The 23959-nt window shown below is 48.9% G+C and overlaps 2 protein-coding genes across 2 annotated transcripts in view; one reads left to right on the forward strand and one right to left on the reverse strand.

The window, feature by feature from the left end:
- LRRK1 (leucine rich repeat kinase 1) overlaps positions 1-14936 on the forward strand; it is a 53279-nt gene extending 38343 nt beyond the window's left edge. The window contains exons 26-33 of the mRNA XM_058811096.1: positions 607-884; positions 1069-1263; positions 2010-2161; positions 3753-3870; positions 5132-5248; positions 10200-11032; positions 11600-11701; positions 13571-14936. Coding sequence (XP_058667079.1) covers positions 607-884; positions 1069-1263; positions 2010-2161; positions 3753-3870; positions 5132-5248; positions 10200-11032; positions 11600-11701; positions 13571-13748 — 1973 coding nt within the window. The 3' untranslated portion in view covers positions 13749-14936. The remainder of the gene's footprint in view (positions 1-606; positions 885-1068; positions 1264-2009; positions 2162-3752; positions 3871-5131; positions 5249-10199; positions 11033-11599; positions 11702-13570) is intronic.
- A 6200-nt stretch (positions 14937-21136) lies between these two features.
- CHSY1 (chondroitin sulfate synthase 1) overlaps positions 21137-23959 on the reverse strand; it is a 73515-nt gene continuing 70692 nt past the window's right edge. Inside the window, exon 3 of the mRNA XM_058811522.1 lies at positions 21137-23659. Within this exon, the coding sequence (XP_058667505.1) occupies positions 22067-23659 (1593 nt within the window). The 3' untranslated portion in view covers positions 21137-22066. The remainder of the gene's footprint in view (positions 23660-23959) is intronic.

Raw genomic sequence — 23959 nt, forward strand, 5'->3', positions numbered from 1 at the left:
CGGTGGTGTTTAAATTACTGCTTGATTTGCTGGAGGGTTTTTTTTTTTCCAGACTAAGGGAAGTGGGAGGGATGGAATTGTTCTTGTATTGTGCTTTTGGGAACCTAGTAAAAATTGATGCTCGGGATTCTCAAAGCTACTTTGGAGACCTGGATTTTCAATTTTTCTGCAAATGAATGTGGAGTGCATCTTCAGTGCTGCGTGGATGGTGCTGTGATTTTCCCTGTGCAGATGGGTGTTTGGTACTCTAAATTATCTCATTATTATCTGTATTGCTGTCATTGTCAAATGAACGACACTAATTCCAAGATAAGTTGAGGCCATCTGACCCTCTTGGCACCTTGGCTTCATGTCAACTTTTAGTCAAACACTGATTTTCACCCAAAGATTTAGTGGCCTAGAAGTAAAAGGGTTTAAAAAAAGAATCTAATAGGACTGTCAGACACGTACAGTAAAATAAACAGTGTCTTTTCAAATGGTGGCATTGAGTGATGTTTCAAAAGGTTGTCAGCTATTGCTCTGGAGTTAAAAAGAGAAGGAGAGAGGGGGAAGAAGCAGCAGTTATGGCAATTACAGGAGCTGGAGACGGGCTGTTCTTTGTGCCAGGTTCCTCCTTCGTGCCGCTGGGACACATGCTGACACACAAAATAGCCTACCAGATCGCCACAGGCCTGGCCTACCTGCACAAGAAGAACATCATCTTCTGCGACCTCAAGTCGGACAACATCCTGGTGTGGTCTCTGGACGTCAGGGAGCACGTGAACATCAAGCTCTCCGACTACGGCATCTCGCGGCAGTCGTTCCACGAGGGCGCGCTGGGCGTGGAGGGCACGCCTGGGTACCAGGCCCCCGAGATCCGGCCCCGCATCGTCTATGATGAAAAGGTGACTGACTGGGGGGGCTGTGGGGCAGCCCTGTGGTGGCACTGGGGGCTGGCACCGTCCCATGGCTCAGTTCCCTTCTCTGTGCATGAGGGCTGGCACTGGCTTCCCCACTGTGCCTACCTTGCTCTCCTCTCCACCCCCCAACAGAGCCCTGTCCTGATTTTCCCTCTGTTTCTGGCTCCAGGTGGACATGTTCTCCTATGGGATGGTCCTGTACGAGCTGCTGTCTGGGCAGAGGCCTGTGCTGGGACACCACCAGCTCCAGATTGCAAAGAAGCTGTCCAAAGGGATCCGTCCTGTCCTGGGGCAGCCCGAGGAGGTGCAGCTCTACAGGATGCAGGCCCTCATGATGGAGTGCTGGGACACTAAGCCAGAGAAGGTACAAAACCACCCTCCTGAGCTGTGTTCTCTCTTTTTGTGCAGGAGGGGTGAGCTTGCTCCTGGTGCAGCACAACAGCTCCATTGCCCATTTACCCCTCCTGCTGATTTGGCCCAGAATTCCTGTTGACTGGAATGAGAGTTTTATGAATGAAATTATGACAGATTTGTGGCCTTAGACATCTGTGGTGGCTTGAGGGTCCCTTGATGTCCATGGCAGTTAGGCTGCTGATTTCACCAGGGCAAGACATTACCCACAATTTCTAGAAGCAGCTCCAGTGTCATGCTTTGAGTGCAACTACAAAGGCTTCAAAATCCCCAAGATTATAAAAGGAGGTATGAGGAAGAAAAAGCTTCAAAGTGCAAGAAAAGGATTGTGCTGCATTGCATTCTTCATTAATTTCAGTTGGTGTTTTAGAGCTGCTGTCCTTCAAACAAAGGTCAGCCTGACTCTCAAACATCTTTACACTGTCATGCGATGGGTCAGCTTACAAAATCCGTAAGCCTTAGGAAATTAATCAGTAAAATGTGTAAGATAATGACAGACCAAGCTTTAATAAATAATCATAGAATCAGAAAATGGTTTGGGTTGGAATCCAATTCCAGGGACACTCAGCCTTTGCTTGTGCTGGGGATTGCCCTGATCCAGGTGCAGGACCTTGTGCTTGGCCTTGTTGAGCCTCCTGTTTATTATGGCTCTCCTGTTTCACCTTGTGTGATTGTCTTTCTCTTTTCCTCCCCCCTCAGCGTCCCCTGGCCATCTCTGTGGTGGGGCAGATGAAAGATCCAACCTTTGCAACATTTATGTACCTGCTGCCCTGTGGGAAGCAATCCTCCTTTTTCTGCTCCCCGGGGCACGAGTACACCGTGGTGTTCTGGGATGGGAAGGAGGACACCAGGTGAGACAGCTCACATTAGCAATTCCTTTCTTTTCCTTTTCCTTTTAAAGTAAAAAATCCTTCAGCATCTTCACTGCTGCCTCTGGGAGGGAGGTAAAGAAGGTGAAAGTGAGCTTGGATGAACGCCAAGAATACAGTGAACACTGTTTTCCCAAACTCTTTTAATTGGGAACAGTGGTTGCTTTATAAAGGATATTTAATGAGCTTAACTCTGCTTCAGTTAATATGGGGAGAAGATTAGGGCAGTGTAATGATTCACACACACAGGATGAAGCATTTGCACATGAGAACAGACGTGTTCTGCCTTTCCTAATGAGGCCATTTAACACTAAACCTTTCCTAATTGAGGCTGCAGTTCCATCTCTCTTCTGCAAAGCAATTAAGCACATGCTTAAATCCTATTGCAATCATGGGGAGTTAACCACATGCCTGGAGCTGTGTGTGCATCCAAGTGTGCACTGCCAGTAAAATGTGTTCTGGACTGAGGGCATGTGCTTAAAATGTTATTAAATTGTGACTGAGGTGATGGCATTTTGCTCAGCCACATGTGACCTGCAGCTAGTTAGCTTCATTTTTATGGATGCTGCTGATTTTTATAGCCTCAGTCTTATTTGGAAACATTCACAAACTGATCTGAATTTTATATTAATGTGTTCATTATTTGTAACCATTAAGCTAATGGGGAAGGCACATGATTTGTTGCTAAACTATTTGCTTTGCCATTTGTGGTGCCTGGTCAGTTGTTCAGTGCAGGCAATGTAACTTTTCCTGCTGAGCTGGTGAAGCACATGGCACTCCCAGATGTGTTTTGAATACATGGATGTTGTCCAAATATTCACAGCAATATATCTCAGTGAATCTGCTTCCTGACTGGACAATCCACTTGCTGGAGACTGCTCAATAACAAGTTTACTGACATGTGACAGATTTCAGGATGTGTAATTGCTTGTGCCACAGTTGGTAAAACATCTGGGATGTGGTTGTGAATATCGCAGATGTGGTTGTGAATATCCAGTTATTGTTCAAACATCCAAACTCAATAAACTTCCCCAAACAAAAAAAAATCCTTTTAGCTACAAAAAACTACTAATTAATCATATTTGTAAATAATTTTATTAGGTTACAGATCTTTGCTCTGTAGAATCATGCTCCTCTGTTTATGTACTGGAATAATAATGAAGCCAGATAATAGCAAGGCAGTGAAGTTGGAGAACAGCTATTCCCTTGAGAACCTAATGGGCAAGATGGGCTGAGATTTCCCAGTTATTAATTGCTGCTGTTCAGCTGGATCTATTTGTCTCACAGCTCCATTACAGGAGCAGACCACATATGTCCTGCTAACCCTGTGCAAAGTCAGAGAGCTGAGTGTAAATCTTCACAGAAGCAATTGCACATCTGCCCCTGAGGAAGAGCCAGGGCACATCTTTCTTTCCCTTCAAATGAGGAATTCACAGTTTGGAGGGGTGTAGATCCTTGCAGCATCATCCATATCTGGGCAGTTGTGTCGTGGCTTGGCCACAAGTGCCACAAGTCCCTTGGTCCTTTGCAGGAGGAGTGTTGGCTGTCTGAAATTGTTGCTTGCTCCTTTCAGGAACTACACGGTGGTGAACCTGGAGAAAGGAGTCATGGAAGTGCAGAGGATGAGCTGCCCAGGAATGAAGCTGTGCTGCCAACTCAAATTTCAGAATGCCCTGTGGGCAGCCACGGAGGTGAGTGTTGCCTGTGCCCCCTCGTTAGGGGCGACACTAACCAAGAGAGAGGACCTGTTAAATTAGTAAAGCCAAGAGTGTGTGAGACAAAGGGCATCTCAAATGAGCAGTGACTTTGCATCTGCTGTCTCCAGGTGTTTTGTTTCTACCTGACACACAGCTCCAGAGCCCAGAGTGACCGTGGGAACCTCAGCTTCCCGAGGGGAAACTCTGGCCTGGAGCAATCTGTGCCCAGGGGTTCCTCTGGGAAATGTCCTTATCTGTGGGTGATAAAGGGAGGCAGGGACAGAAAACATGCGTTTAAGGGTGGGGTTTTGAAAGAGGCCTGAGGGATCTGAAGGTTGGTGGGAAATGGGTACCCGAGGTTTGTGTTTGCTGTGGAAAATTGCAGCTAAAAAGATAAGAGTGAGAGAGCTTGGCTGATTTATCCCCCAGAGCCCCTGGCCACCCATCAAAAAGGGCTGTTAAGTGTCAGCCTGCTCTGACACAATCATTTCACACACAAAACAAAGAAAAAACAGGCAAAAACATTAAATGTACCTGAAGTTCAGTGTTTTAGAGTGGGGGGTAAAAAAAGGCCACACTCGCTGAGTAAATAATTTGTGTTGGCTATTTCACTCTGCCCTGGCATGGATGCTGTGAGTATAAATTTTTTTTTCTCCCCATAAAAAAATAAGATATTTTGACTTTTTCTCTTCTCAAATAGAGGTAAAGCTCAAATACTCTTTTCTTTTTAATAATAATAACAAGTCTAGAAAAATTAAAATTTAAAGATCTTAAAGCATTGTATTTCAAATTTTGATGAGAATGAAAAGTTTGCTGGTTCCAAAACTGGGTGCTCTTGGTTAGTCTGGTAGATTTAGGAGGTATGGGACTGTATGATTCCACATAAAATATAATGTCCCTTAAATGGACAGATTAATGCAAAATGACATACAACCTGCTTCAATTGTTGTTCGGGATTTTTGAATTCAGGGTTGTCAGATGCTGCTTTTGGATGTGGTGATAAAATCCCTACACTGGTGATTTTTGGTGACTTTTGGATAATGCATATATTGTCCACAGCCTGTTCTGGGGAATGCAGCACCTGCTTTCTACTCACATGCCAAAGGTTTTCCATTAAAAAGAGAAATTTACTGTCTGGATATCAAAAAATACAAATAAAACCCAGTTTTGGAACCAATTAGGTCTTGCTCAGGTATCAAGACATTAAAAGCAGGAGGTGGTTTGCATTTATAGAGTTTTATGTTCTCTTTCACAGGACCAGAAGATTTCTGTGTATGGATTGCAGGGCATGTGTCCCTTAAAGACTCCACTGAAGGGTTTAGACACTCCTGCCACTGTGAGCTGCTTCCTGGTGATGCCTCTTCTGAAAAGGGTAAGGAACAACCCAGGGGAAAAGGGGAGAAGGGGCAGTAGTGAGACTGTGCTGCTGGGCCAAGCTGCCGCTCTCAGCTGGTGCTGAAGGGCTTTGCTATGCCCAGGAACATTTTGGCATTGCAAGGAGAAGGTTTCCAGGTCTTTCTGCCTCTGTCAGAGGACAGAGGTGTGGGCAAGAACCTGAGTCAGGGGACCAAAGCTGGCACTTGCAAGCCTGCTGGGAAAATAGTCAAAACAGATCAAATTCCTCAGCAAGGAAGTTTTCCAGCTGCATTTCCACTTCACTGGAACACAAGGTTTAGGCTGATCAAGCAAAGTGGAGAAGACATGAAACAATAATTAGAATAGAGATTTGTTAAGTGCTAATGCAGGACGTGGGCACATCCAGCCCCTTGTACCCACTGTTTTCCTGGCTGTGCTGTCATTTGTGTGCACAGTCATCCTGAAATGTTATCTGGGCTCAGCCACACTCCTGTTTTGGTTTTGAAGGAGAACACTTAGATAATACAGCTGGTTTGGGTAATGCTCTTATGGGTAACAGGGATAATTGCTCTTATGGGCATTAAAACAAATTCTGTGTTCTCTGCCTTGCCCTGGAATTGCCACCATCCCGTTCTGGCAGGAGGAATGTGACCTGGGTGCCCATTGTGGGCAAGCCTTGGGAGATGTATAAAAACTGTTTTCCTGCTGAATTACCTCCGTTTGCTTAGAGCCACCTCAAGTGAAAACATGGAATTATGTTCCAACATTACTGGTAGCTGTGTAGTCTTTGCAAATGCCAGCAGGCTGGGATGTGTCTGAGAGCTGCTGGTTTATACCAGGCCTGTCCCGAGCCATTGTCCATTTCTGGCTCTTCTGCTGGGATTGCTGAGTCTGAGGCAGATGGTTTGTGTAAGGTGTGCTGCTGCACTTCCAAACATGGTGTAAGTAGAGCTAAAGTAGGGCATTGATGTAAATTTGGCACAGGGCTGGATTTCTCTGCATCTGTTGGCTTTCCTTGGCTCCCGGACCTGCAGCGTTTGTCCGCTGTGGAGTTTCATTTCTGATGTGTAGGGCAAATTTCTTTTTCATGCTGGCTGAGGTTCCATCCAGGACAGTCGAAGGAACCTTTTGCTTTCAGCTTTTCCACTGTCACACAGCTTGCAAAGCCATTCCTCAGGGGTTACGAGTGGCTTTATGTCTCCTGGTTTCTATTTCCAGTTTGTGGCTTGCCTAGAAAATGTCATAAATAATGCCAGGCCCTACAATAGCAATATTGAGTCTAGACACCTCCCTTCCTCCCCCAACCCTACCCAACCTTCCAGAAATCCACCTCCCTTCAGCTCACTCCTTCTCAGTTTATTGTAGTTACTTTTTCCTCTCTCCTTTCTATGAATGAGTTTGGCAGTGAAATGGCCAGAGCAGCAGCCTGGGGATGTGCAGACCAGGCTGGCAAGAACTAAACCAGCCAGTTCTTCCAAAAAACCTATGTGGAAAGCTTACACTTGTCACACTCACTGCCTGGCCAGCAAGCTGTACCAGAGTTATCACAGTCACTGCTGTCCGCTGGAGAAGAGAATTGCATTTCCCTTTAGCTGGTGAGATGTGAGGTAACTTTTAGTCAGAGAATTGCCGAGGGATGTTGCTGGGAAGGGGAATTCTTTACGACTGCCTTGGGAAGGCTGATCCAAAAGAAATAGTTTCCAAAACTTGGTTTCTCATCCAAAGGAAGCATCATGGAAATTTGAAAGCAGGCAAGAGGGGCCCACAATCTGAAACTCACCCGCCAAGGAAAAGTCTTGTACAATTTAAGCTTTTTGTTGCATGCTTTTTGTCACCAGGATGATTCTTTTTGGTAAACAATACAATTTTCAGCAGAATAAAGCAAACAAATTAGCAAATGAGCAGGTTAAAAAGGGCAAACCAAGACACATTCTGCCTTGGTAGAAGACAAGTGGAGGGAAGAGATGTGGAGGGAGAGAGAAACCTGAATGGGTGCAAATCTTTGGCCCCGCGCAGAAACCTGGAACGTGTGGAAACAAAAGCTGCATTTAAAGGCTGCAGCCAGCAGTGCCAGACCCTGTGGGGACAGGAGGACGAGGAGGAGGTGCCCAGGCCCTGGTGCAGGGTGTTTTGCTGTTCCTGCTGGCCTGCTGGCAGGGGGACAGGACGTCTGGGGCCGGCTCATCCCCGCTCATCGCTGCGGCGCGGCCCCGCTCGGGGCCTGCCTCTGGCACGGCCCCGCTGCTGGCAGCACGGGGCCTTCAAATGCACTTCTGTTGCTGTGTGTTTGTGTTGGCTCCTCGAGGAGCCCAAATGTTGAAAATTAATTCTGAGAAAGTTACTTAAGGTGTCTGGAGGCTGCAGCCCTGCCTGCCTGCCTGCCTTTGGTGGCTGCTGGAATACCCTGGGCAGGGGGGTTTTGCTTCACCAGCACTGGGTAAAATCTGGCAAGAATTAATTGTGGCATCTGTGGGGAGGTGGTTTTTGACATGGTCTTCTGCAGAACTGGTCACTCCCTCAGCTCAGTCAAGTGAGGGACGGCAGGGCATTTCTCAGCATTTGCTGCTTGTTTCTCGGAGAGATAACAGCAATGGCTGGATAGAAACAGGTCCTGATAGCCAAGACAGAAAACAATAAGTACCCCAATGGAAAAGATACCTCCAAATTTGCTTCCACCATTATTCCATCCCAGACAGGCCAGGATTGGCATTGGTATTACTGGTAACACCAGTGACCCACCTCTGCCTGGTTATGGTGCTGACTGCTCAGTGCCAGGGAAATTTGGCCTGTGGAACCCAAAAGGGAATAGAGATTCTGTTCTGTAGTAGCTGACACTAATCAAGGAATTCAAAATAATTTTTGAGAAGACTATACTTGGAAAATTCAGCATTATCAAATCAAATGAGACAAAATTATAATCTCTGAAGATTTTTATAGTGTCCTGTGTCATGCTAGGAGCAGTTCAGGTTGACATGCCTCATTACAGTTAATATCTGATGCTCCCATTTCAATTTAAATTTTCCATTTCTAGTAATAAATGCCTCTTGTGCAGAGTCCTTCAGACTGAAAAACTTGGACCATTTTTTACCAGAGAAATGTGCGCTGTTCTGCTTTGTTTTATTCAGTTTTAAGTAATTGAACTCCCTTCCAAAGAAAAAGTAACCCAAAACCCAGCTTGTGCAAAGCATTGTGCCATAATCCAACCTACTGATGCAACTCCTTGGCAAAGGCACTTCCAGGAGCCTTTGCACCAGATCCACATGGCAGCAAGAACATGGCACTGAGCACTGCAGGTCGTCGGGGTTTCTTTTAATTAGTGGTTAGAGAATTGGGACTGGACTGAGTTAGTCCAAGCCCCATTTCACAACTTTCCACTTGCTTTCCTAGTTTTTCCCATTACAGTAAAATTCTGCTGTGATCTGGATTAGTCATAGGGGCTCAGTGCTCTCGTGGTTTTACTCATACTTGGTGAGCAGAGAGTGTCTCTTTGTCCAGGACTCAAAATGAGCCTTGCAAGCAGAGCTGTCAATTAAATAACATTCACCCTGCACTACCTGCCCCCCAATAGCTGGGGCAAGCCAGTATACTGATTTTTCCAAGGGTTTACAGCCTGAGAACTATTGTCCAGGCCTGGCAGAATCAAGATCCCTGGAAGGGCACAGGGATGCCTTAATTTAGTTTTTGCATTCCCAGCTAAGGATGACTGAGCCCTCAGCCCCTCACTGGCATCCTGGGCATGCCAAAGACAGGGCTTTCCACTGTGGAGAGCCTGAGCAGGGGCAAGGTTGTGTCAGCTCTGTGCTGCTCTGTCTGGTTCTGTTTGGTTAGCTGTGCTTAGTCCAGGCAGCAAAGAAGTCCTGGGTAAAATGGTCTTTATTTAGAATTTATTGCTCCACAGGGAGGAAAGAGAAAGGCCTTTGAGGTAAGTATTGTTTTATCTGCTTCACACATGGGGGAGTTTCTGGTAGAGGCCCAAGGTCAGGGGAAGTTTTGTTCCCAAGAGATCAATTTCCCAGCCTGTTTAACAGCATTTGCTCCGCTGGGATGAGCTGGAGGAGTTGCTGAGCCGTGGCCTTCTCAGCAGCTCCTGCCCCTGGGACACGAGGGAGGCATGGCCACGGAGCTGGAGCTGTGTCCAGCACATCTGTGCATTTAGGGACAGGTTTTTACCCACCTGCAGAAGTGTTCATGGCACTTGGCAGGTGCTTTGCTGCCGCTGTGTGCCCTGGGCTGGGATGTGTGAGCTGCCAGGGATCCCAGAGCCGGAGCACATCCCTGGGAGGAGCAGAGCTCTCAGAGCACCAGACTCTGGGTGAGGAGCAATCACTGGATGCTCTTGTTTGTGAGAATATTTTTCTTTCCATTTTCTTTCCATTTTTACTGCATTTCTTCCATTCCTCTCCTACCTACATTGATAGCAATAGCTTTACTCCTTTTTGGAAGTGAGCCGGGTTTCTACAGCTGGATTCCTGGGATCATGGTGGCTGTCTCTGAACATACTCCAGCTTGAATTTGTTAACCTTCAGGGCAGGCTGCCAGGTCTGTCTGTCCGCCCCTGCCAGTAAAGAGAGAGGTAATGCTGGGTGAAAGGAGCCTGGCTCTGCAGCAGCTTCTAGGGAGTGACTCCTTTTTATGTTGTGTTATCACTCTTCTGGGGTAAGTTACTGATGTTCTTGCAGAATGTGAGAGGCAGGCAGAGCTTCTGGGAATGAAAACCCTTCTATTATAAAGAAGCAAAGAAACAGAAAAAAATTCTTTGCTGTGAGGGTGGTGAGGTCCTGGCACAGACAGGTGTTGGACTCCTATCCCTGGAAGTGTTCAGGGCCAGGTTGGATGGGGCTTGAAGCAGCCTGGTCTAGTGGAAGGTGTCCCTGCCCATGGCAGAGGGATGGAATGAGATGATCATTTAGGTTCCTTCCAACCCAACCATTCTATAATTCCATGAAATTTTTCTCTCTTTCTCGCAGAACTCATATGTGGTGCTGGCTGGCTTGTCAGATGGGCTGGTAGCCGTGTTTTCAGTGTCCCAGGGCCTGCCAGGAGACTGCTCCTACCTGTGCTCCCACACAGCCAACAGGTCCAAGTTCAACATCCCCGACAGCGACCCGCGGCAGAACCCGTACCCGGTGAGGGCCATGGAGGTGACCGGCAGCGGGGCCGAGGTGTGGTACAGCAACGGCCCCGGGCTCCTGGTCATCGACTGCGCCTCCATGGAGATCAGCAGGAGGCTGGAGCCCTTCAGCCCGCCCTCCGTCATCACATCCATCGCCTGCAACTCCGAGTGCCACGGCGAGGAGGTGCTCTGGTGTCTGGACGACAAGAGCAACTTCCTGGTGATGTACCACGCCACCAGCTACCAGCTCTGCGCTCGCTACTTCTGCGGGGACTGCAGCCCCCTCAGGGACATGTTCACCATCCAGCAGCCCTCGGCTGCCATCCCGGCCACGGCCCCCATCAGCCACGGGGTGATGGAGAGCAACCCCCCGGGGGACATGAGCATCATGTACAGCCCAGACGTGGGCACCCAGATCCTGAACCACCAGGACTCGCTCACAGATTACTGCTCTGTATCTTCCTACTCCTCCTCGCCTCCCAACGCCGTGACCCGCTGCCCCTCCAGCCTGCCCAGCTCGCCCTTGAGCTCTTCCAGTGCACCCTTCTCCACGGATTTTGAGGAGTCTGAGAAATTCCACGAGCTGAAGGCTCCCCTGGATCACGATGCTTCACCTGTGGGTGATAACACAGAGCATCTCCAAGCAGTCAAGATTCTTCCCGTAAAAGACCTCATCTGGATCCCCAGGTAAGTGGGTCACTTAACCAGGCAACTTAGTCAAAATCCCTCCTGGCTGAGCATGAGATTAACTCAGGCTAATTCAGCAGCTTTTACATTCCCAGTATGATTCACCTGGCCAGAAAGTCAAGTTACCATTAAGAAATTCTGTTCCCAGTATAATGGAACATGGATTTTCTCTGCCTTTTGGAATTATGCAGTGTTGAGCAGAGTGGCCACGTGGAAAGCCTTGCTGGGTTGGTTTCAGCAGAATGAGAAGGGGGTGATTTCAGACTCCAAGCGGTGTTTCCCCAACTACTGAGGAAACAAAGAGCAGCAGGCAGCCTCCTTGCTTGGACACAGCCCTGGCAAGTCCTGCTGCCTCCTGTGGAGCTGATGGGAACCTCTGGGAAGCTGAGTTTGCTTGTCACAGGATCTCTCACTGCACTGGATTCAGGATGCCCCCGTGGCATCACGGTGCCCCCTCTGTGCCTGCAGGTGGGCATGGAGCAGAGGATGGATATCCAGCATGGATCTTCCTCAGCTGACAGCATCCCCAGTGCTGAGGATGTGACATCTCCCTCGTTTCTCTTCCAGGAGAGGAGGGGACATCATTGTGATCGGGCTGGAGAAGGAGTCGGGCACGCAGCGGGGCAGAGTGATCGCGGTGCTCAAGGCGGCTGAGCTGGCTCCCTATGGGTGAGGCTGCCTGGGCACACCAGGGGCACAGGGGGCTGGGGGTGCACGGGGGGCTCTGCAGGCTCTCAGGGCTCTTGGGAACTTCTCTTGGCTCCCAGCAGCTTCTGAGGAGTTCCCAGTGGGAGGACAAAGTTGCTGGTTGCACATCAAGGCTCTTAGAGAGGGGCAGTGAGGAGAAGGCTCTGTGACTGCAGCCTGGTCTCCAAAATCCCACAATGAGCACCCCATAATGACACAGCCAGGACTGTGCACAATGTGATCGAGTTGGCCTGATGCTGCCTGGTGCTGGCTCCCTGTGCTCTGAGGGCACCTGGCAGAAGGTCAGAGCAGCCTGGCAGCCTCAGCCCTGTGCTCAGAACAAGAAGTGTATTTATGCAGAGCACGGCGCTTGTCTGTGGCTGCATTCACGTGGGTCAGGTTGATGTTCTGGCTCTAAATGAGCACCTTTGTGCTGTGGGCAGTGACAGGCTGGGGGACGGCTCCTGGAGCACAGGGGAGAGCAGTTATATACATTAATTTAAAATGTTTCATACAGAGAAGGAGAGTCAAGGAAATAAATAGCTGCTGGAGAGGTGGGGTGTTCCTGCTGATCACTTAAATACCAGTCTGGGATTGTACTATTTATGTCCAAACAAATGCAGGTTAAGCAGTGCTAAGGATTATAAATGATCGTTTATTACTGCCAGGTAAACACAACAGGAGATCAAAGGCTCCTGCCATTCCCTCTACTCTGAACTGAGTGTCTTTAGCTGGGAGGAGAGAATTCTCTTTATTGGTCACAGATACTCTTAGGTTTGTTTTGCTTAACTGAGGTTGAGTGTGGAGTTCAGGTAAAGTGATTCCACATCTCACACCTGTCCTGCCCTGCTGCCTGGCTGGACCAGGCACCATGGCCACTGACCCTCCCTGTTTGAGCAGCAGGATAAAGGGCAGAAGGGGAGGAATAGGAGGGGGCTGCTTGAATGGCACAGCAGAGCAGGCAGGGGGCTTTGTAGGGGCAGTTTGTAACAACAGCCAGCTGCCAAGGAGAGTCCTGTGGCCAGTGCTCCCAGCTGGGCACCTTTGTGGGGAAATACTTTGGCACCAACCTTCCCCATCTGCTGTGGGAGTGGGGGAAGGAGCCCAGTGAGGGCTGCACTCCTGTCCCTTGGACCCTGCAAGGGCAAAGTGTCATTGTCTGCCCAGTCACCTCCCTCTGAGGTACCTGCAGGGCCAGCTTCAACAGACACCATGAAGGGAAGGACATAGAACACAGACCACACAGATCCCTGAGTGCTGCCACAGCTATGCCCGCTGCTCTGGGCTCGGGGCTCAGCCCCTGAGCTGACACAGGCAGGCTCTATCCCACTTCCATGCTTTACTCCAGGCTCTGGAAGCTCTCAGCTCTCAGGCTCTCTGTCAGCTGTGTTATGATGGAGCTGTTCTGAAAATGCCCAGCTGGCAGCGGGAACAAGAGTCTGTGGATTTAGCAAATCAGGAGATTAGCAGCAACTTCAAATGCCATGGCAGACTTAAGCCCCCACCTGCATATTTAGGCACCTGAATCCCTTTAAAAACCTTTTCCCATGTCACTGAGCTGCTTGGTTTTGATGTGACACAGTTTCTGATCCCTCTCTTTGTAACATTCTCCTTGCTGAAGGATTTGCAGCTTATAAAAAGCTTGTGTAGCTGGAAGGGAAGCTCATGAGCCAGTGCTGCACTCGCAGAGCTGCCCTTCCCTGCAATGCCCGTCCCTGTAATTCCTGTCCCTGTACCATCCTTCCTGTAACATCCTTCCCTTTAATGCCCTTCCCTGTCCTTTCCCTGTAACTCCTTTCCCTGCAGTTCCCTTCCCTGTAATTCCTTTCCCTGCTCTCTGCTCCTCCCCAGGACGCTGGTGGACGCGGCTCTGGTGGCGAGGGACACAGTGGTGTGCTGCTTTGAGAACGAGCACATGGAGAGGTGCCTGGCTGTCTGGAGGGGCTGGAGTGCCAGAGACTTTGACATTTTCTACCAGGCCTACGAGGAGCTGGGCAGGCTGGAGACCTGCATGCGCAAGAGAAGGTAGTGCCCGTGGCGCTGCACCCGACACAGCAGGAGCGTCCTGGACTCGGAGACACACCAGGGCTCATGGGGGAGTGTGTGCCTGGTTTGCTGCTAGTGAGCACCCTGGGGTTCCCACAGCCCCACCAGGGCTTTTGGGGAGTGAAGAAGCCGCTGTGAGCAGGGCTGGGAGCTGGGCCAGCTCCCTGCTCTGTCACACGCTCCCCTGTACTGGTGAGAGCAAAGTTTGCTCATCCCCCGATTTCCAGTTTGTCCTTCTCCGTTTTGAATTCCTTCCTCACCTTCAGCATGCCCTGGCTGCTGCTGCTGCTGTTGTTGTGTGTGTGTCAGCCAGGGGAGCTCCGTGGGCTCTGCCCTGGGTGTCTGAGCACGTCCCAGTCCCGCTGCCTGCTGGCCGGCAGCGCGGGCACCGAGGCTGGCTCACCCTGTTCCCAGGAGGAATGCATCTGCTGGAATCCCTGCACTGTGGGGCTGCTTCCCACCTCCCTGCAACTCCATTAGTTAGGGTGTGTGTCCTACTTCAGCTGTAGTCCCTGTGTAGAGACCTCCTGGTGTAGGAGCCAGGGAGAAGCTGTGGCTGGCCACTGCATTTCTGGTTCCTAGAAGCTGTAGTGGTGCAGAGTTCCTGTGAGGGAGCCCAAAACAAGGAATGCTGCACCAGGAGTGAGTGAGCTGGCTCATGGCACTGCTGCCTTGTCAATGGAGCTGATGGAAAATAAAGCCACTGGGTGTGACAGATATTCCTGATGGAAGAGAAGGGAGTCCAGGAAGGTTGATAAGCTGTCTCTGCTCCACTCCTGTTTCTCTTGGGAAATGCACTCTGGAGCAGCAGGAACACAATAAGCTCAGTTTGCCTGTGTATCTGTGCAGCTTCTGCCCTCCACAGCTCATATTTTATCTTCATTAGTGGCCTGGGATGCTGTATTGGCTCTAAATCCAATTGCACTTAATTATCCCAAGCATGTACAGCAGTGTAAAGAGTGCCCCCAGCTAAGCACCCTGTATAAAGGTGTACAGTTTGAATTTTGGACCTTTCCTTTTCTTTTTTTTTATCCCAAGAATCTCGTGTGAGCATCGGCAAGGCTGGCCAAGGCCGAACGGGCAGGTTAACCCTCTGGTTCACATTTCTGTTGCAGGCTGCTAAAATATCCTTCTTCAGAAACAGAATGTATCTTAAAATAAACTGATTCCTCCCCAGGATGACACTGCATTGGTGGTTTTTATTGGAAACCCAACTGGCACTGGGTGTTTGGGGGTTGCAGTGTGATTCAAGTTCTGGTTGTGATGGGCACAGCTGGAGTCAGGGCTGTGAGTACAGACTGTCTCCATTCCTGGCCTTGCCTGGGACTGTCACCCTGTGCCTCTCCAGCAGCTCATGATCAGGTACGGCAGCACCAAAATTTCCCTCCCTTGCCAGGACAGGCTCTCTGCCTCTGTCTCAGGGCTGGGCCGAGGTCTCATGGTCACCTTTTCCAGCTGCCAGATTCTTTTGACTTGCAGGAACACTTCCCATGATACCTGAAGCATCAACAGGAGCTACAAAGGAGCTCATTCTTTCATTCAGCCTTGCAGGTTTCCTTTGAGGAAATATCCTGTGGGACAACCACAGCAGTTCCTTACTGTCCCTGTTGACCAGAACACCTTGGGTGCTGTGCTGCCCCCAAAGCCAGCGTGGGCTTGTGCCCACCATGGGCTGCCCAGTGCCCATGGGGGAAGCTGGAGCATCTCCCAGACCTTGGGTGGGCCCTGGCCAAGGCCTGGACACAGCAGGGCCTCTGTTCTGCTGGACACTGCTCTGGGGCTGTTGCTGCACAAGACCCTTCCTGACACACAAGAGATCCCTGCTTTGCCAGGTGGGTCAGGGTGCTCAGCTGGGGAGGGAGCAGAAGGGGGTGGCACCTGGGTTTCATGGGACCTCTGAGTGGTGGGTGTGTGTCCCAAAACCTCCAGGAGCAGGGGGTTGGTTCCCAAAAGCAGTTCAGAGCCTGAGTGTGGCTACCCTGGAATAAGAACAAAATCCCCCCCTCAGCAGCCCTGAAACCTCATTAGCACAAGGCTCCATTAGGTGAGCACTGCACCTGCTGCAGGAATGATTCCCCGGGGGCAGAAATAAACAGACATTAAAAACAAAACTAAATCAACTCCCACGAGTTCAAACAGTTTGAGATTTCAGTGCTCCCGTTCGCCTGATGGCAGGTACAGGTGAGGGGCATCAGGGGAAAGGGGTGGGGTCACAGCCAAAGGCAGGAAAAACTCCAGAGCCCGGGAACAAGGGGCAGGAGGAGCCCCAGGTGTGGGTCTGGGGGACCTGCACCTATCTCAGTCCTCACTATTTTGTTTCAGCTGATAAAAATAAGCCCAAGCAGGGCCCTGGCAGGGGGTTATTCCTTCAGCTGACAGAGGAGAGGCAAGAGAACAGCAAGAGAACAGCTTTGGGCTTGGTGCTGGGGGGAAGCGGATGCTCTGGGAGTGGATTAACCCCAGCACCAGCAGTGGGAGGGCAGGGCGTGCCAGGGGTGTTATTTACTCATCAAGGAAGCAAAATGAGATGAACAGGACCTGCCTGGGATTAACTGAGCCCAAAAGCCCCCCCAGCTTCCCTCCCTCACTCCTGAGAGCAGAGCCATGCACATCCCTGGGCTTTTCCCTGGAGTGCTCCCTGGTGCTTTACCTGCTTTGAAAGGATTGGATTCAATTCCCAACTGGATACTGATTCCTGTTCCTGGTTTGGCTGTTTCTTTGCTGGCATCAGTGCAGAGTCAGGCCCTGGGATGAAGAACAGCTGTGCCCAACATCCCAGTTTGGGGCATGGCCTGAGTATTTCTGGGGGGAGGCATGATGTAGGGGCAAACTACAGGTTGTATCCCATATCCTGATGCCCACTCAGGACATTTTGGGTGCACAGACCCCACCAGTCTGGGGCTGTCCAAACCCAACCTACCCCTCCATGTGTAGGAAAATGGGAATATTACAGCTCATTCTGCTAGGAAAGGAAAGAAGGGCTGGCTGTGGCACACAGTGCCCTGCACAGTGGGCAGGAATTGTAATTTAATATATTAATGCAAAACTTCACCTCCTGTGCCCCCAGGACAGGGAAGGCAGGTGAACACTGACACAGCAGCTGGATGCTCCCCATCCCACACAGCACCAAGGGCTCTCAGCTTCAGCAGAAGGAAAAAGAAGGTGATTTCTAAGGGAGCTGGGGAAGGGGCAGCACTGGCTGCTTTGTATTCTGCTACCGAAAGGACAGAGGAAATGAGTTTTCTTTAAAAGCTTTAAAAGGACAGGAAATACTCTGGTTATCTCAGGCCTGTCCTCAGCTTACCCCTGGGTTTGGCTTCAGGGGCTTAACCCAGGTGGAGCAGGGTGAGGATGGGGCTGGGGCTGGGGATGGGGAGGAGGGTGGAGATTGTGATGAAGATCAGGGTGAGGATGGGGCTGGGGATGGGGCTGGGGATGAAAATGAGGAGAAGGATGGGATCAGGAATGGGGTTTGGGATAAGAATGGTGCCTGGGATGGGGCTGGGGCCGAGCTCACCTGCTCAGCACTGGGGACATCACTGCCCAGTGATGCTGGCACAGGGACCGAGCACACCCCAGCCCATGAGTGGAACATCCACAGCAGTTCAGGTTTCCCAGGGCTGTTCTGGTTCCACCCCAGCACTCAGAGCCGTCCTGGCACAGCAAACAGCCTTTATCTGCCCCACATCCCAGCCTGTTTGCACTGGAAGCTTGTTTTACCACACAACCACTTTAAACTCTGCCCCATTTGGGTTTTGGGAAAACCTAGAGTTTTCAGCCCTCTAGGTGAAAAGTCAGTAAAACACAAAGGTGGTGGTACTCTTTTGTCTTCTTTTTCTAAAAGGTGGAGCAGGACCTTGGCAAAGTCCTCTTGACACCCCCAACCAAACAGGGGGGACCCCCACTTCCAAGAGACTCCAGCCCAGCCTGCTGGAAATGTTGGAGCCAATCTGGTCAATTAAAGTTGAGGTTTTTATTGAATTAAAGTGTGAAAGTAAATTCAGCCAGCTTTTTTTTTTTTTTTTTTAATGTTAATTTTTTTCACCCCACTCATAAAAGTGATTTAGAAGGTGGTAGGGATTCCTGGGCTGGAGGAAACCTGGGAGATGCTTCTGGAGCTTGGAAAGGACATGGACACGTTCCTCACACCTGGGAGTGTCGGCAGCAGTTCGGATGTGAGGAATAAAAGTGGTTCTAGCAGCAGCAGCCAGGTAAAATCCAGGAAACCAGCTGGAAAGGATTCCTCATGGGATGCAGTGCCTTGGCTGGGCAGCCCAGGTTGTCTCCAAGACTGTCTAGGCCAGGAAGGAGGTGATTTGTGAGCTCCAACTGGGATCAAACCCCTGAATTTGCTCCGGTCAGCACAAAAACTCACCCTGGCGGAGTCCACTGGGTACAAAACCATTCCCTGAAAAGGGCAGTGTCCCACCAGCCCAGGGATCAGCAAGGCCAGAGCAGAGCAGGAGCCCAGCGGGGCCTGGACCTTCTCCCCATTTCTAATGCCTCTGCAAGATTTTCCTTCCAAAAGCTCCCGGCTGTGGCTGGCTGTGCACGCCGAGTATTTTTAGCAAGTATTCATGCGAAACAGCTCAGGATAATAATTTGCAATGTAAAGTTAGAGGCTTCCACAAAAACTCAGAGTAAGCAGATTTGGGTCAGCAGGACTTTGTGCTGATTGTGCTGAAAGGAACCATCCAGCCAGGTCCAGGGAAGCCACACGGGGCTGGAGCTGGGTATTGAGTTTTCTGGGTAATAAACCCTCACTGTGCCCACAGGACCAAACCCTGAAATCCTTCCATGGGCTGTGACTCTGCAAAGTCACAGATAAATAATGTCACAAGTAAACAGTCACATCCAGCATGACAGTCACCAGAGTAGCCACTGCCTTTCTGGACTCACATTTTCCCCCATCTCTTTTTGCCATCACTGATCCTTGAGCAGGAGGGAAAAGCTTTGAGAAAACAGAGTTAATAAATCCAGCTCCTCAGCCAGGGGGGAGCAGAGAAAGTGAAGGGTTTAACACCACGTGCCCAGGGGCTGCAAAGCTCCGTGTGGGTGGGAGTTTTACTGCTCTGAGGATGCCACAGCATCCAGACCAGGTTACCTGCACCAGACTAACGAGGGGAAGAATTGTCTCGCATTTTTAATTGTTTTAATAAAGAACCAAAGCATCTCTATAGACTGAGCACCACATCCTTCATTTTCAGAATGACACCATCTCATTTTCTCTGTGGCCCAGAGGAAAACACTCCATGGTTTTCCTGCTTCCTCAGGCTGAGGGAAACTTCTGTCCGAAGCAAACAACCGGAGTAAACAACCGGAGTAAACTGAGGATGAAGTTTACTGAGGACAAAAAGCCCCAGAAGGGATTTTTGTCAAGGCTGGGTTAGCACCTACCAGCTGATGATTCTGTCCAGCTCCTTACAAGTGGGGCAGCAAATGCCACTTACTTTAGTATAAAATGGGGCTTATGTGTTTAGACTTTGTCATAAAGGGTTATAATTAAAACTTCACTTTAAAATGGACTTCTCTTGAGCTGTGAGTCCATAAAACATGTGATCAATTGCGATGTGAGGCCTCGAGGGCTGCTGCAAGCTTGGTACAAAACTCACTTTTAATAGAGATTTGGTAGCAGAATTAGAACTGCAGCAACTGAGAAAAAAAAACCCAATACCACATGGTGCTGTTCTCAAAATGGCTTTTTCCAGTTACATTCTGCTTTTACCAGCTGTTATGGGCTAAAAAAAGTCCTACATAATCATAAATGTTAATAAATACAGTACAAGTAGGGGCTTTTTTCCTCCATTTTGCTGCCATTCTTTGGGGTGCATTTTCTTTAAGCTCTTTTCTGTATCACAAATACAAGTTGGGTTGTTTGTTTGTTTTGGTTTTGGTGGATTTTTTCCTTTTCCCTTTCCCTTGTGTGAAGAAACACCTCTGCAATCCCTAAGATTCTTGCTTTGGGACTTAATTTTGTCCTCACACCAACACCAAACAACTCCTAGAGCTATTAAAAAATAAGTGTTCAACCCACTTAATAATTATTTTTACTGTGTTTTGAACACACAAAACATTAGGGCACCATGCAGCCTTGTCACTGTATGCATTTGAAATGTACACTCAGGGGTATTTTCAGGCAGCAGAAGCACTTTAAACATTTTCATGAGGAAAAAGTCAAAATCAGGGAATGGCACAGCTCATCAGCACCAGCTCCTGATCAATGGGTTTGTTCTGCCTTCCCTCAGAGCCAAGGTGTAAACCCTGGGCTCATCCCAGACCACAGCACAACACAGAGGTTAAAGCCCTCTGGAAGAGAGAGATCCTTTTACCTGGGCTCACTTCCCAGGTGTGTGACTCAGCCTCCGCTGGGTGGAACGACACGGACTGACGACGGGAGCAGCTCCAATTGCAAATAAAAAAATCTTTATTGCATCTTAGAAGCAAGTCTTAAAAAAAAAAAAAAAAAAAGAAAAAAAGAAAGAAAGAAAGGAAAAAAAAAAGAGAGGAAAAGAAAAATTTTCCATGCACCTACATCCTTGGGACTGTCACCAGAAAATGATGAACATTGTAAGACACAGACTCTATGCTAGTTGCAGTTCATACTCCACACACGTGTAAACAATGGTTATTTCTTCTACTGGAATAGCAATTGCACTGTAAGATCCCTTCAAACATGGCAACAACCACCAAAGCCTTGGGTTTTCTCCATTCCTTCACTTGCCTCTACTTCCCAAAGAGCAGGCAAAGTGGAACTGAGGGCAATGGGATGAAATGGGGCTGGAGGATACAATAGAAAAATATATTGTTCGCTGGTTTTTATTTTCTGTTTCTGCTGAGCAGGATATTTACAGGTACATAGGTCCCAAGAGATCATCTGCTTCAATGACAATGTCCAGTCACTAAGTCTCAGTGTACAGGGTTCCCTATCTGGCTTTAAGGCACTTTATTTCATGTATTTTCTCTTACCTTGCTAGATGTTAACTCATAGGGATCACACTTTCCTTGTATTCAGCCTCCTCATCCCCAGTTCCTCTTAGAATACCAAAAAAATTCCTAAACTCACTGAAGTCATTCCAAAAATGTTGAAGAAATTTGGGGGAGAAAAAAAAAAAAGATCCATGAAAAAATATTTTAGAAAGTAATCTTTGGAGATCATTTACTGTAAGTATGATGTACACTACCTTATCAGTGAGAAGATGCAATACATTCCTAATATATATATATATATATTTACACACGCATATATATATATATAAAATATTAAAATGACTAACAGATATTCAAGGAAAGGTCAAGAACCTAAAACAATGGATATTAAATAAATTAACGGTCTAGCAGATACAGAAAAAAAAAAAAAAAAAAATCCCAGAACAAAACTAGCAATCCAATGCAATAATTGTTCCCGAAGGAAACGGACGCGATCAGGGACGCTCGGGCAGAGGAGCTCTGCAGGTTCTCCTCGGGGATTTTGGATTGTTCACTGTGTGCTGTCCTTTGGCTGCCAGAGATTCCCATCCCCAGCCCTTGCCCTGCTCCTCAGCATCCCCTGGTGCCCGGCCCAGCCTGTTCTGTTCCGTGAGCGCAGAGCTCAGAGCCCACCACGGCTTCTTCCCCCAACATCCCAAACACAACAATTCCCACCAGGACCGACCGGATCACGGCTTGTGCTTGCTTCCTTCCCTCGCCTGCCCATCACAAGTGGAGGTGTGTTTTTAAACTGAAATAATCAGCTATTAGGGAAAAACATAAAACCCCTCCTGCGATTTACCACCCTTGCTCATCGCCACAGCGACTCGGATTTTCTAACGCAATTTGAGAATTAATGGCTAATCCTGAACCAAAGGAGCAGAATCTTTGCAAGGTAGCAGTCACACCGAAAACATTTAGACACAGCGTTTTGTCACTTGGCTTTGCACGCTCAGGTCCACATTTACAGAATCCCAGCCGTGAAGACGGCAACGGAAACGGCAGGAAACAATCTTTTGTTCATAAGGAAATTCTAATTCAAGTCAGATTTCCGCTGATCAGATAACTCTTAAACAACTTTTTTTCTTTTTTCTTTTTTTTTTTTTTTGTTTGTTTGAAGGCAAATATTGATCACAGTTTTGTTCAAAACCAAAACCACAACAACAAAAAAACCCAAGGGCCTTGTTCTTCTCAAAACGAGCGCTTTGTAAGAAAACAACGATGATTTCTAAAATATATCCTGTGTGGTCTTTTAAAAGTGAATTATCAAAAAACATTTTCCCAAAAATAAATTAGATAATTAAAAAAAAAAGTCTTTTCCAGCATAGCTGGACATTAGGCTGTCCTCACTGAGCCATTAGTATTGCTGCTTTTCCCAAAATTTGGGTCGTTTTTTTCAAACCATATTTCAGCCAGCTGTTGTGTGGACCCATACGTTGAAGCTTTGGACCCCAAGCACATTTTATATTGTTTTGGATCAAGATTAGGGTCACAAAAAACAGGGTGATGCACATGGACTACTCCAATTTCTTGGCTTCTGAAAGTTTTTAAGCCAGCTTGAATGACTTTGTTAAATAGATCTACGTCTTCAAGGCCCCAGCCTTGGATGGAGACATCGAAGCCACCTGCTCGAAGAAGGTCAGCTTTGTAAATACAGGTGATACCAAAGCCATAGTTCCTCCAGAAACCTGTTTTCTGAGTGAAGGCAAAATGATTGTCACTAGGAACCTTTCCACTATAAACAATCTTTGGATCATACTGGCTAAAAATGATGGGAAAATATACTTGCTGACCCAAAACTGTGTTGGCTCTACACCGCTGGAGGAATTCTGTGGTAAACACTAAGTCAACATCACAGAAGAAAAGTAAAGACTCGTTCTGGAACTGAGAAGATCCGACTTCCAGAGCCAGCGCCCTTGAGAACTCCCCCGACACCGGCAGAACCTGCATGTCAGCCTTGGGGTACTTGGAGCGGTAATCTCTCATCAGCTCGATCTGCTTCGCCTTGTCAGGGTTGGAGTTGGAGTTGAAGAGCAGGACCACCAGCTTGACGTTCTGGTTTGGAATGAGGCACGTCTTTTCAAAATTCCCCATGAACCTCGCAAACATGTCGAACCGCCCAGAGAGAGGGATCAGGATGTTGATCTTCTTGTCTTTGAGCTCCTTCCTTTCTGCTTTGGACCTGCTGAGCTGGAAGGGGACAAACATCTTCAGCGAGTTGGAGAGGAAGGACAAGGAGCCAGAATCCTGGTTGATTTTGCTGGCCAGCTCTTTGGCGTCCATCTCTTCATGCTCCATGAACTGGATCTTGCTGAAGGTCTGCTGCAGGTACGCGTGCCTCCTCACGGGGACCGTCATCTTCTTCCCCTTGTGCTTCTTGTAGAGCAGCAGCAGGTCCAGCACGTACTCTGCCCCGTACATGGGGTTCACCCTGCGGTATCCGTACTGGATCTCCTTGAAGTCAATGATCCTCCCCCGCGTCTTGGCGTTGGCGTTGATCATCTCCATCACCTGCATCACGATGTCATCCAACGCCTCGCGCTGGGACGAGTCCATGCCCCGGCGGGGCGGCTGCCCGTCGGCGCCCGAGTACAGGTACTTCCCCGTCAGGAACTCCCACTCCAGGATCTCCTCGCGGTGCCGGGGCTGGAAGCGCATGAAGGAGGGCGGCATGCCCAGCTGCAGGTCCTCCTTGTGGATCTCGGTGTTGCTGTACTTGCTCATGAGCACGATCTCGCGGTGCAGCTGCACGGTGCGGTGCCGCAGCTCGGCGATCTTGCGGCTCAGCATGTAGCTGTGCAGCCGGTACTGGTACGGGGGGTTCTTGTTGGGGTGCAGCGTTATGGCTCGGTGGATCTTGCTGTTCCTCAGGTCACGGATGTAGCCTTTCTTGTTCTTCTCGTAATTCTCGTAGAACAGCTGCTGCATCTAGGGGCGGGAGAGAGAGAGGAGAAGTCAGAGCCTGGCAGAGCTGACCCTGTGAAAGTTTGCCCACGCTACCCCGCTGGGAGAGAATTCCCCCTCGCTCACAGGGCCAGAAGGCTTTCTGAATAAGCTGTGCTTGGGTTTAGGCACAGGTTGTAGCAATACCAGCTGCTATTCAAGGAAATTAAGAGGATTATTCATTGTGAACTGGTGAAAGAAACATCTATCATGGATTTGGGATTACTGCAGCCCATTCTAGAGGAATCACCGGCGGCCAAACAATTCTGCACTAAGTCCATTGTA

The sequence above is a fragment of the Ammospiza caudacuta genome, chromosome 10 (assembly GCF_027887145.1).
Source record: "Ammospiza caudacuta isolate bAmmCau1 chromosome 10, bAmmCau1.pri, whole genome shotgun sequence".
Classification (NCBI taxonomy): Eukaryota; Metazoa; Chordata; class Aves; order Passeriformes; family Passerellidae; genus Ammospiza; species Ammospiza caudacuta.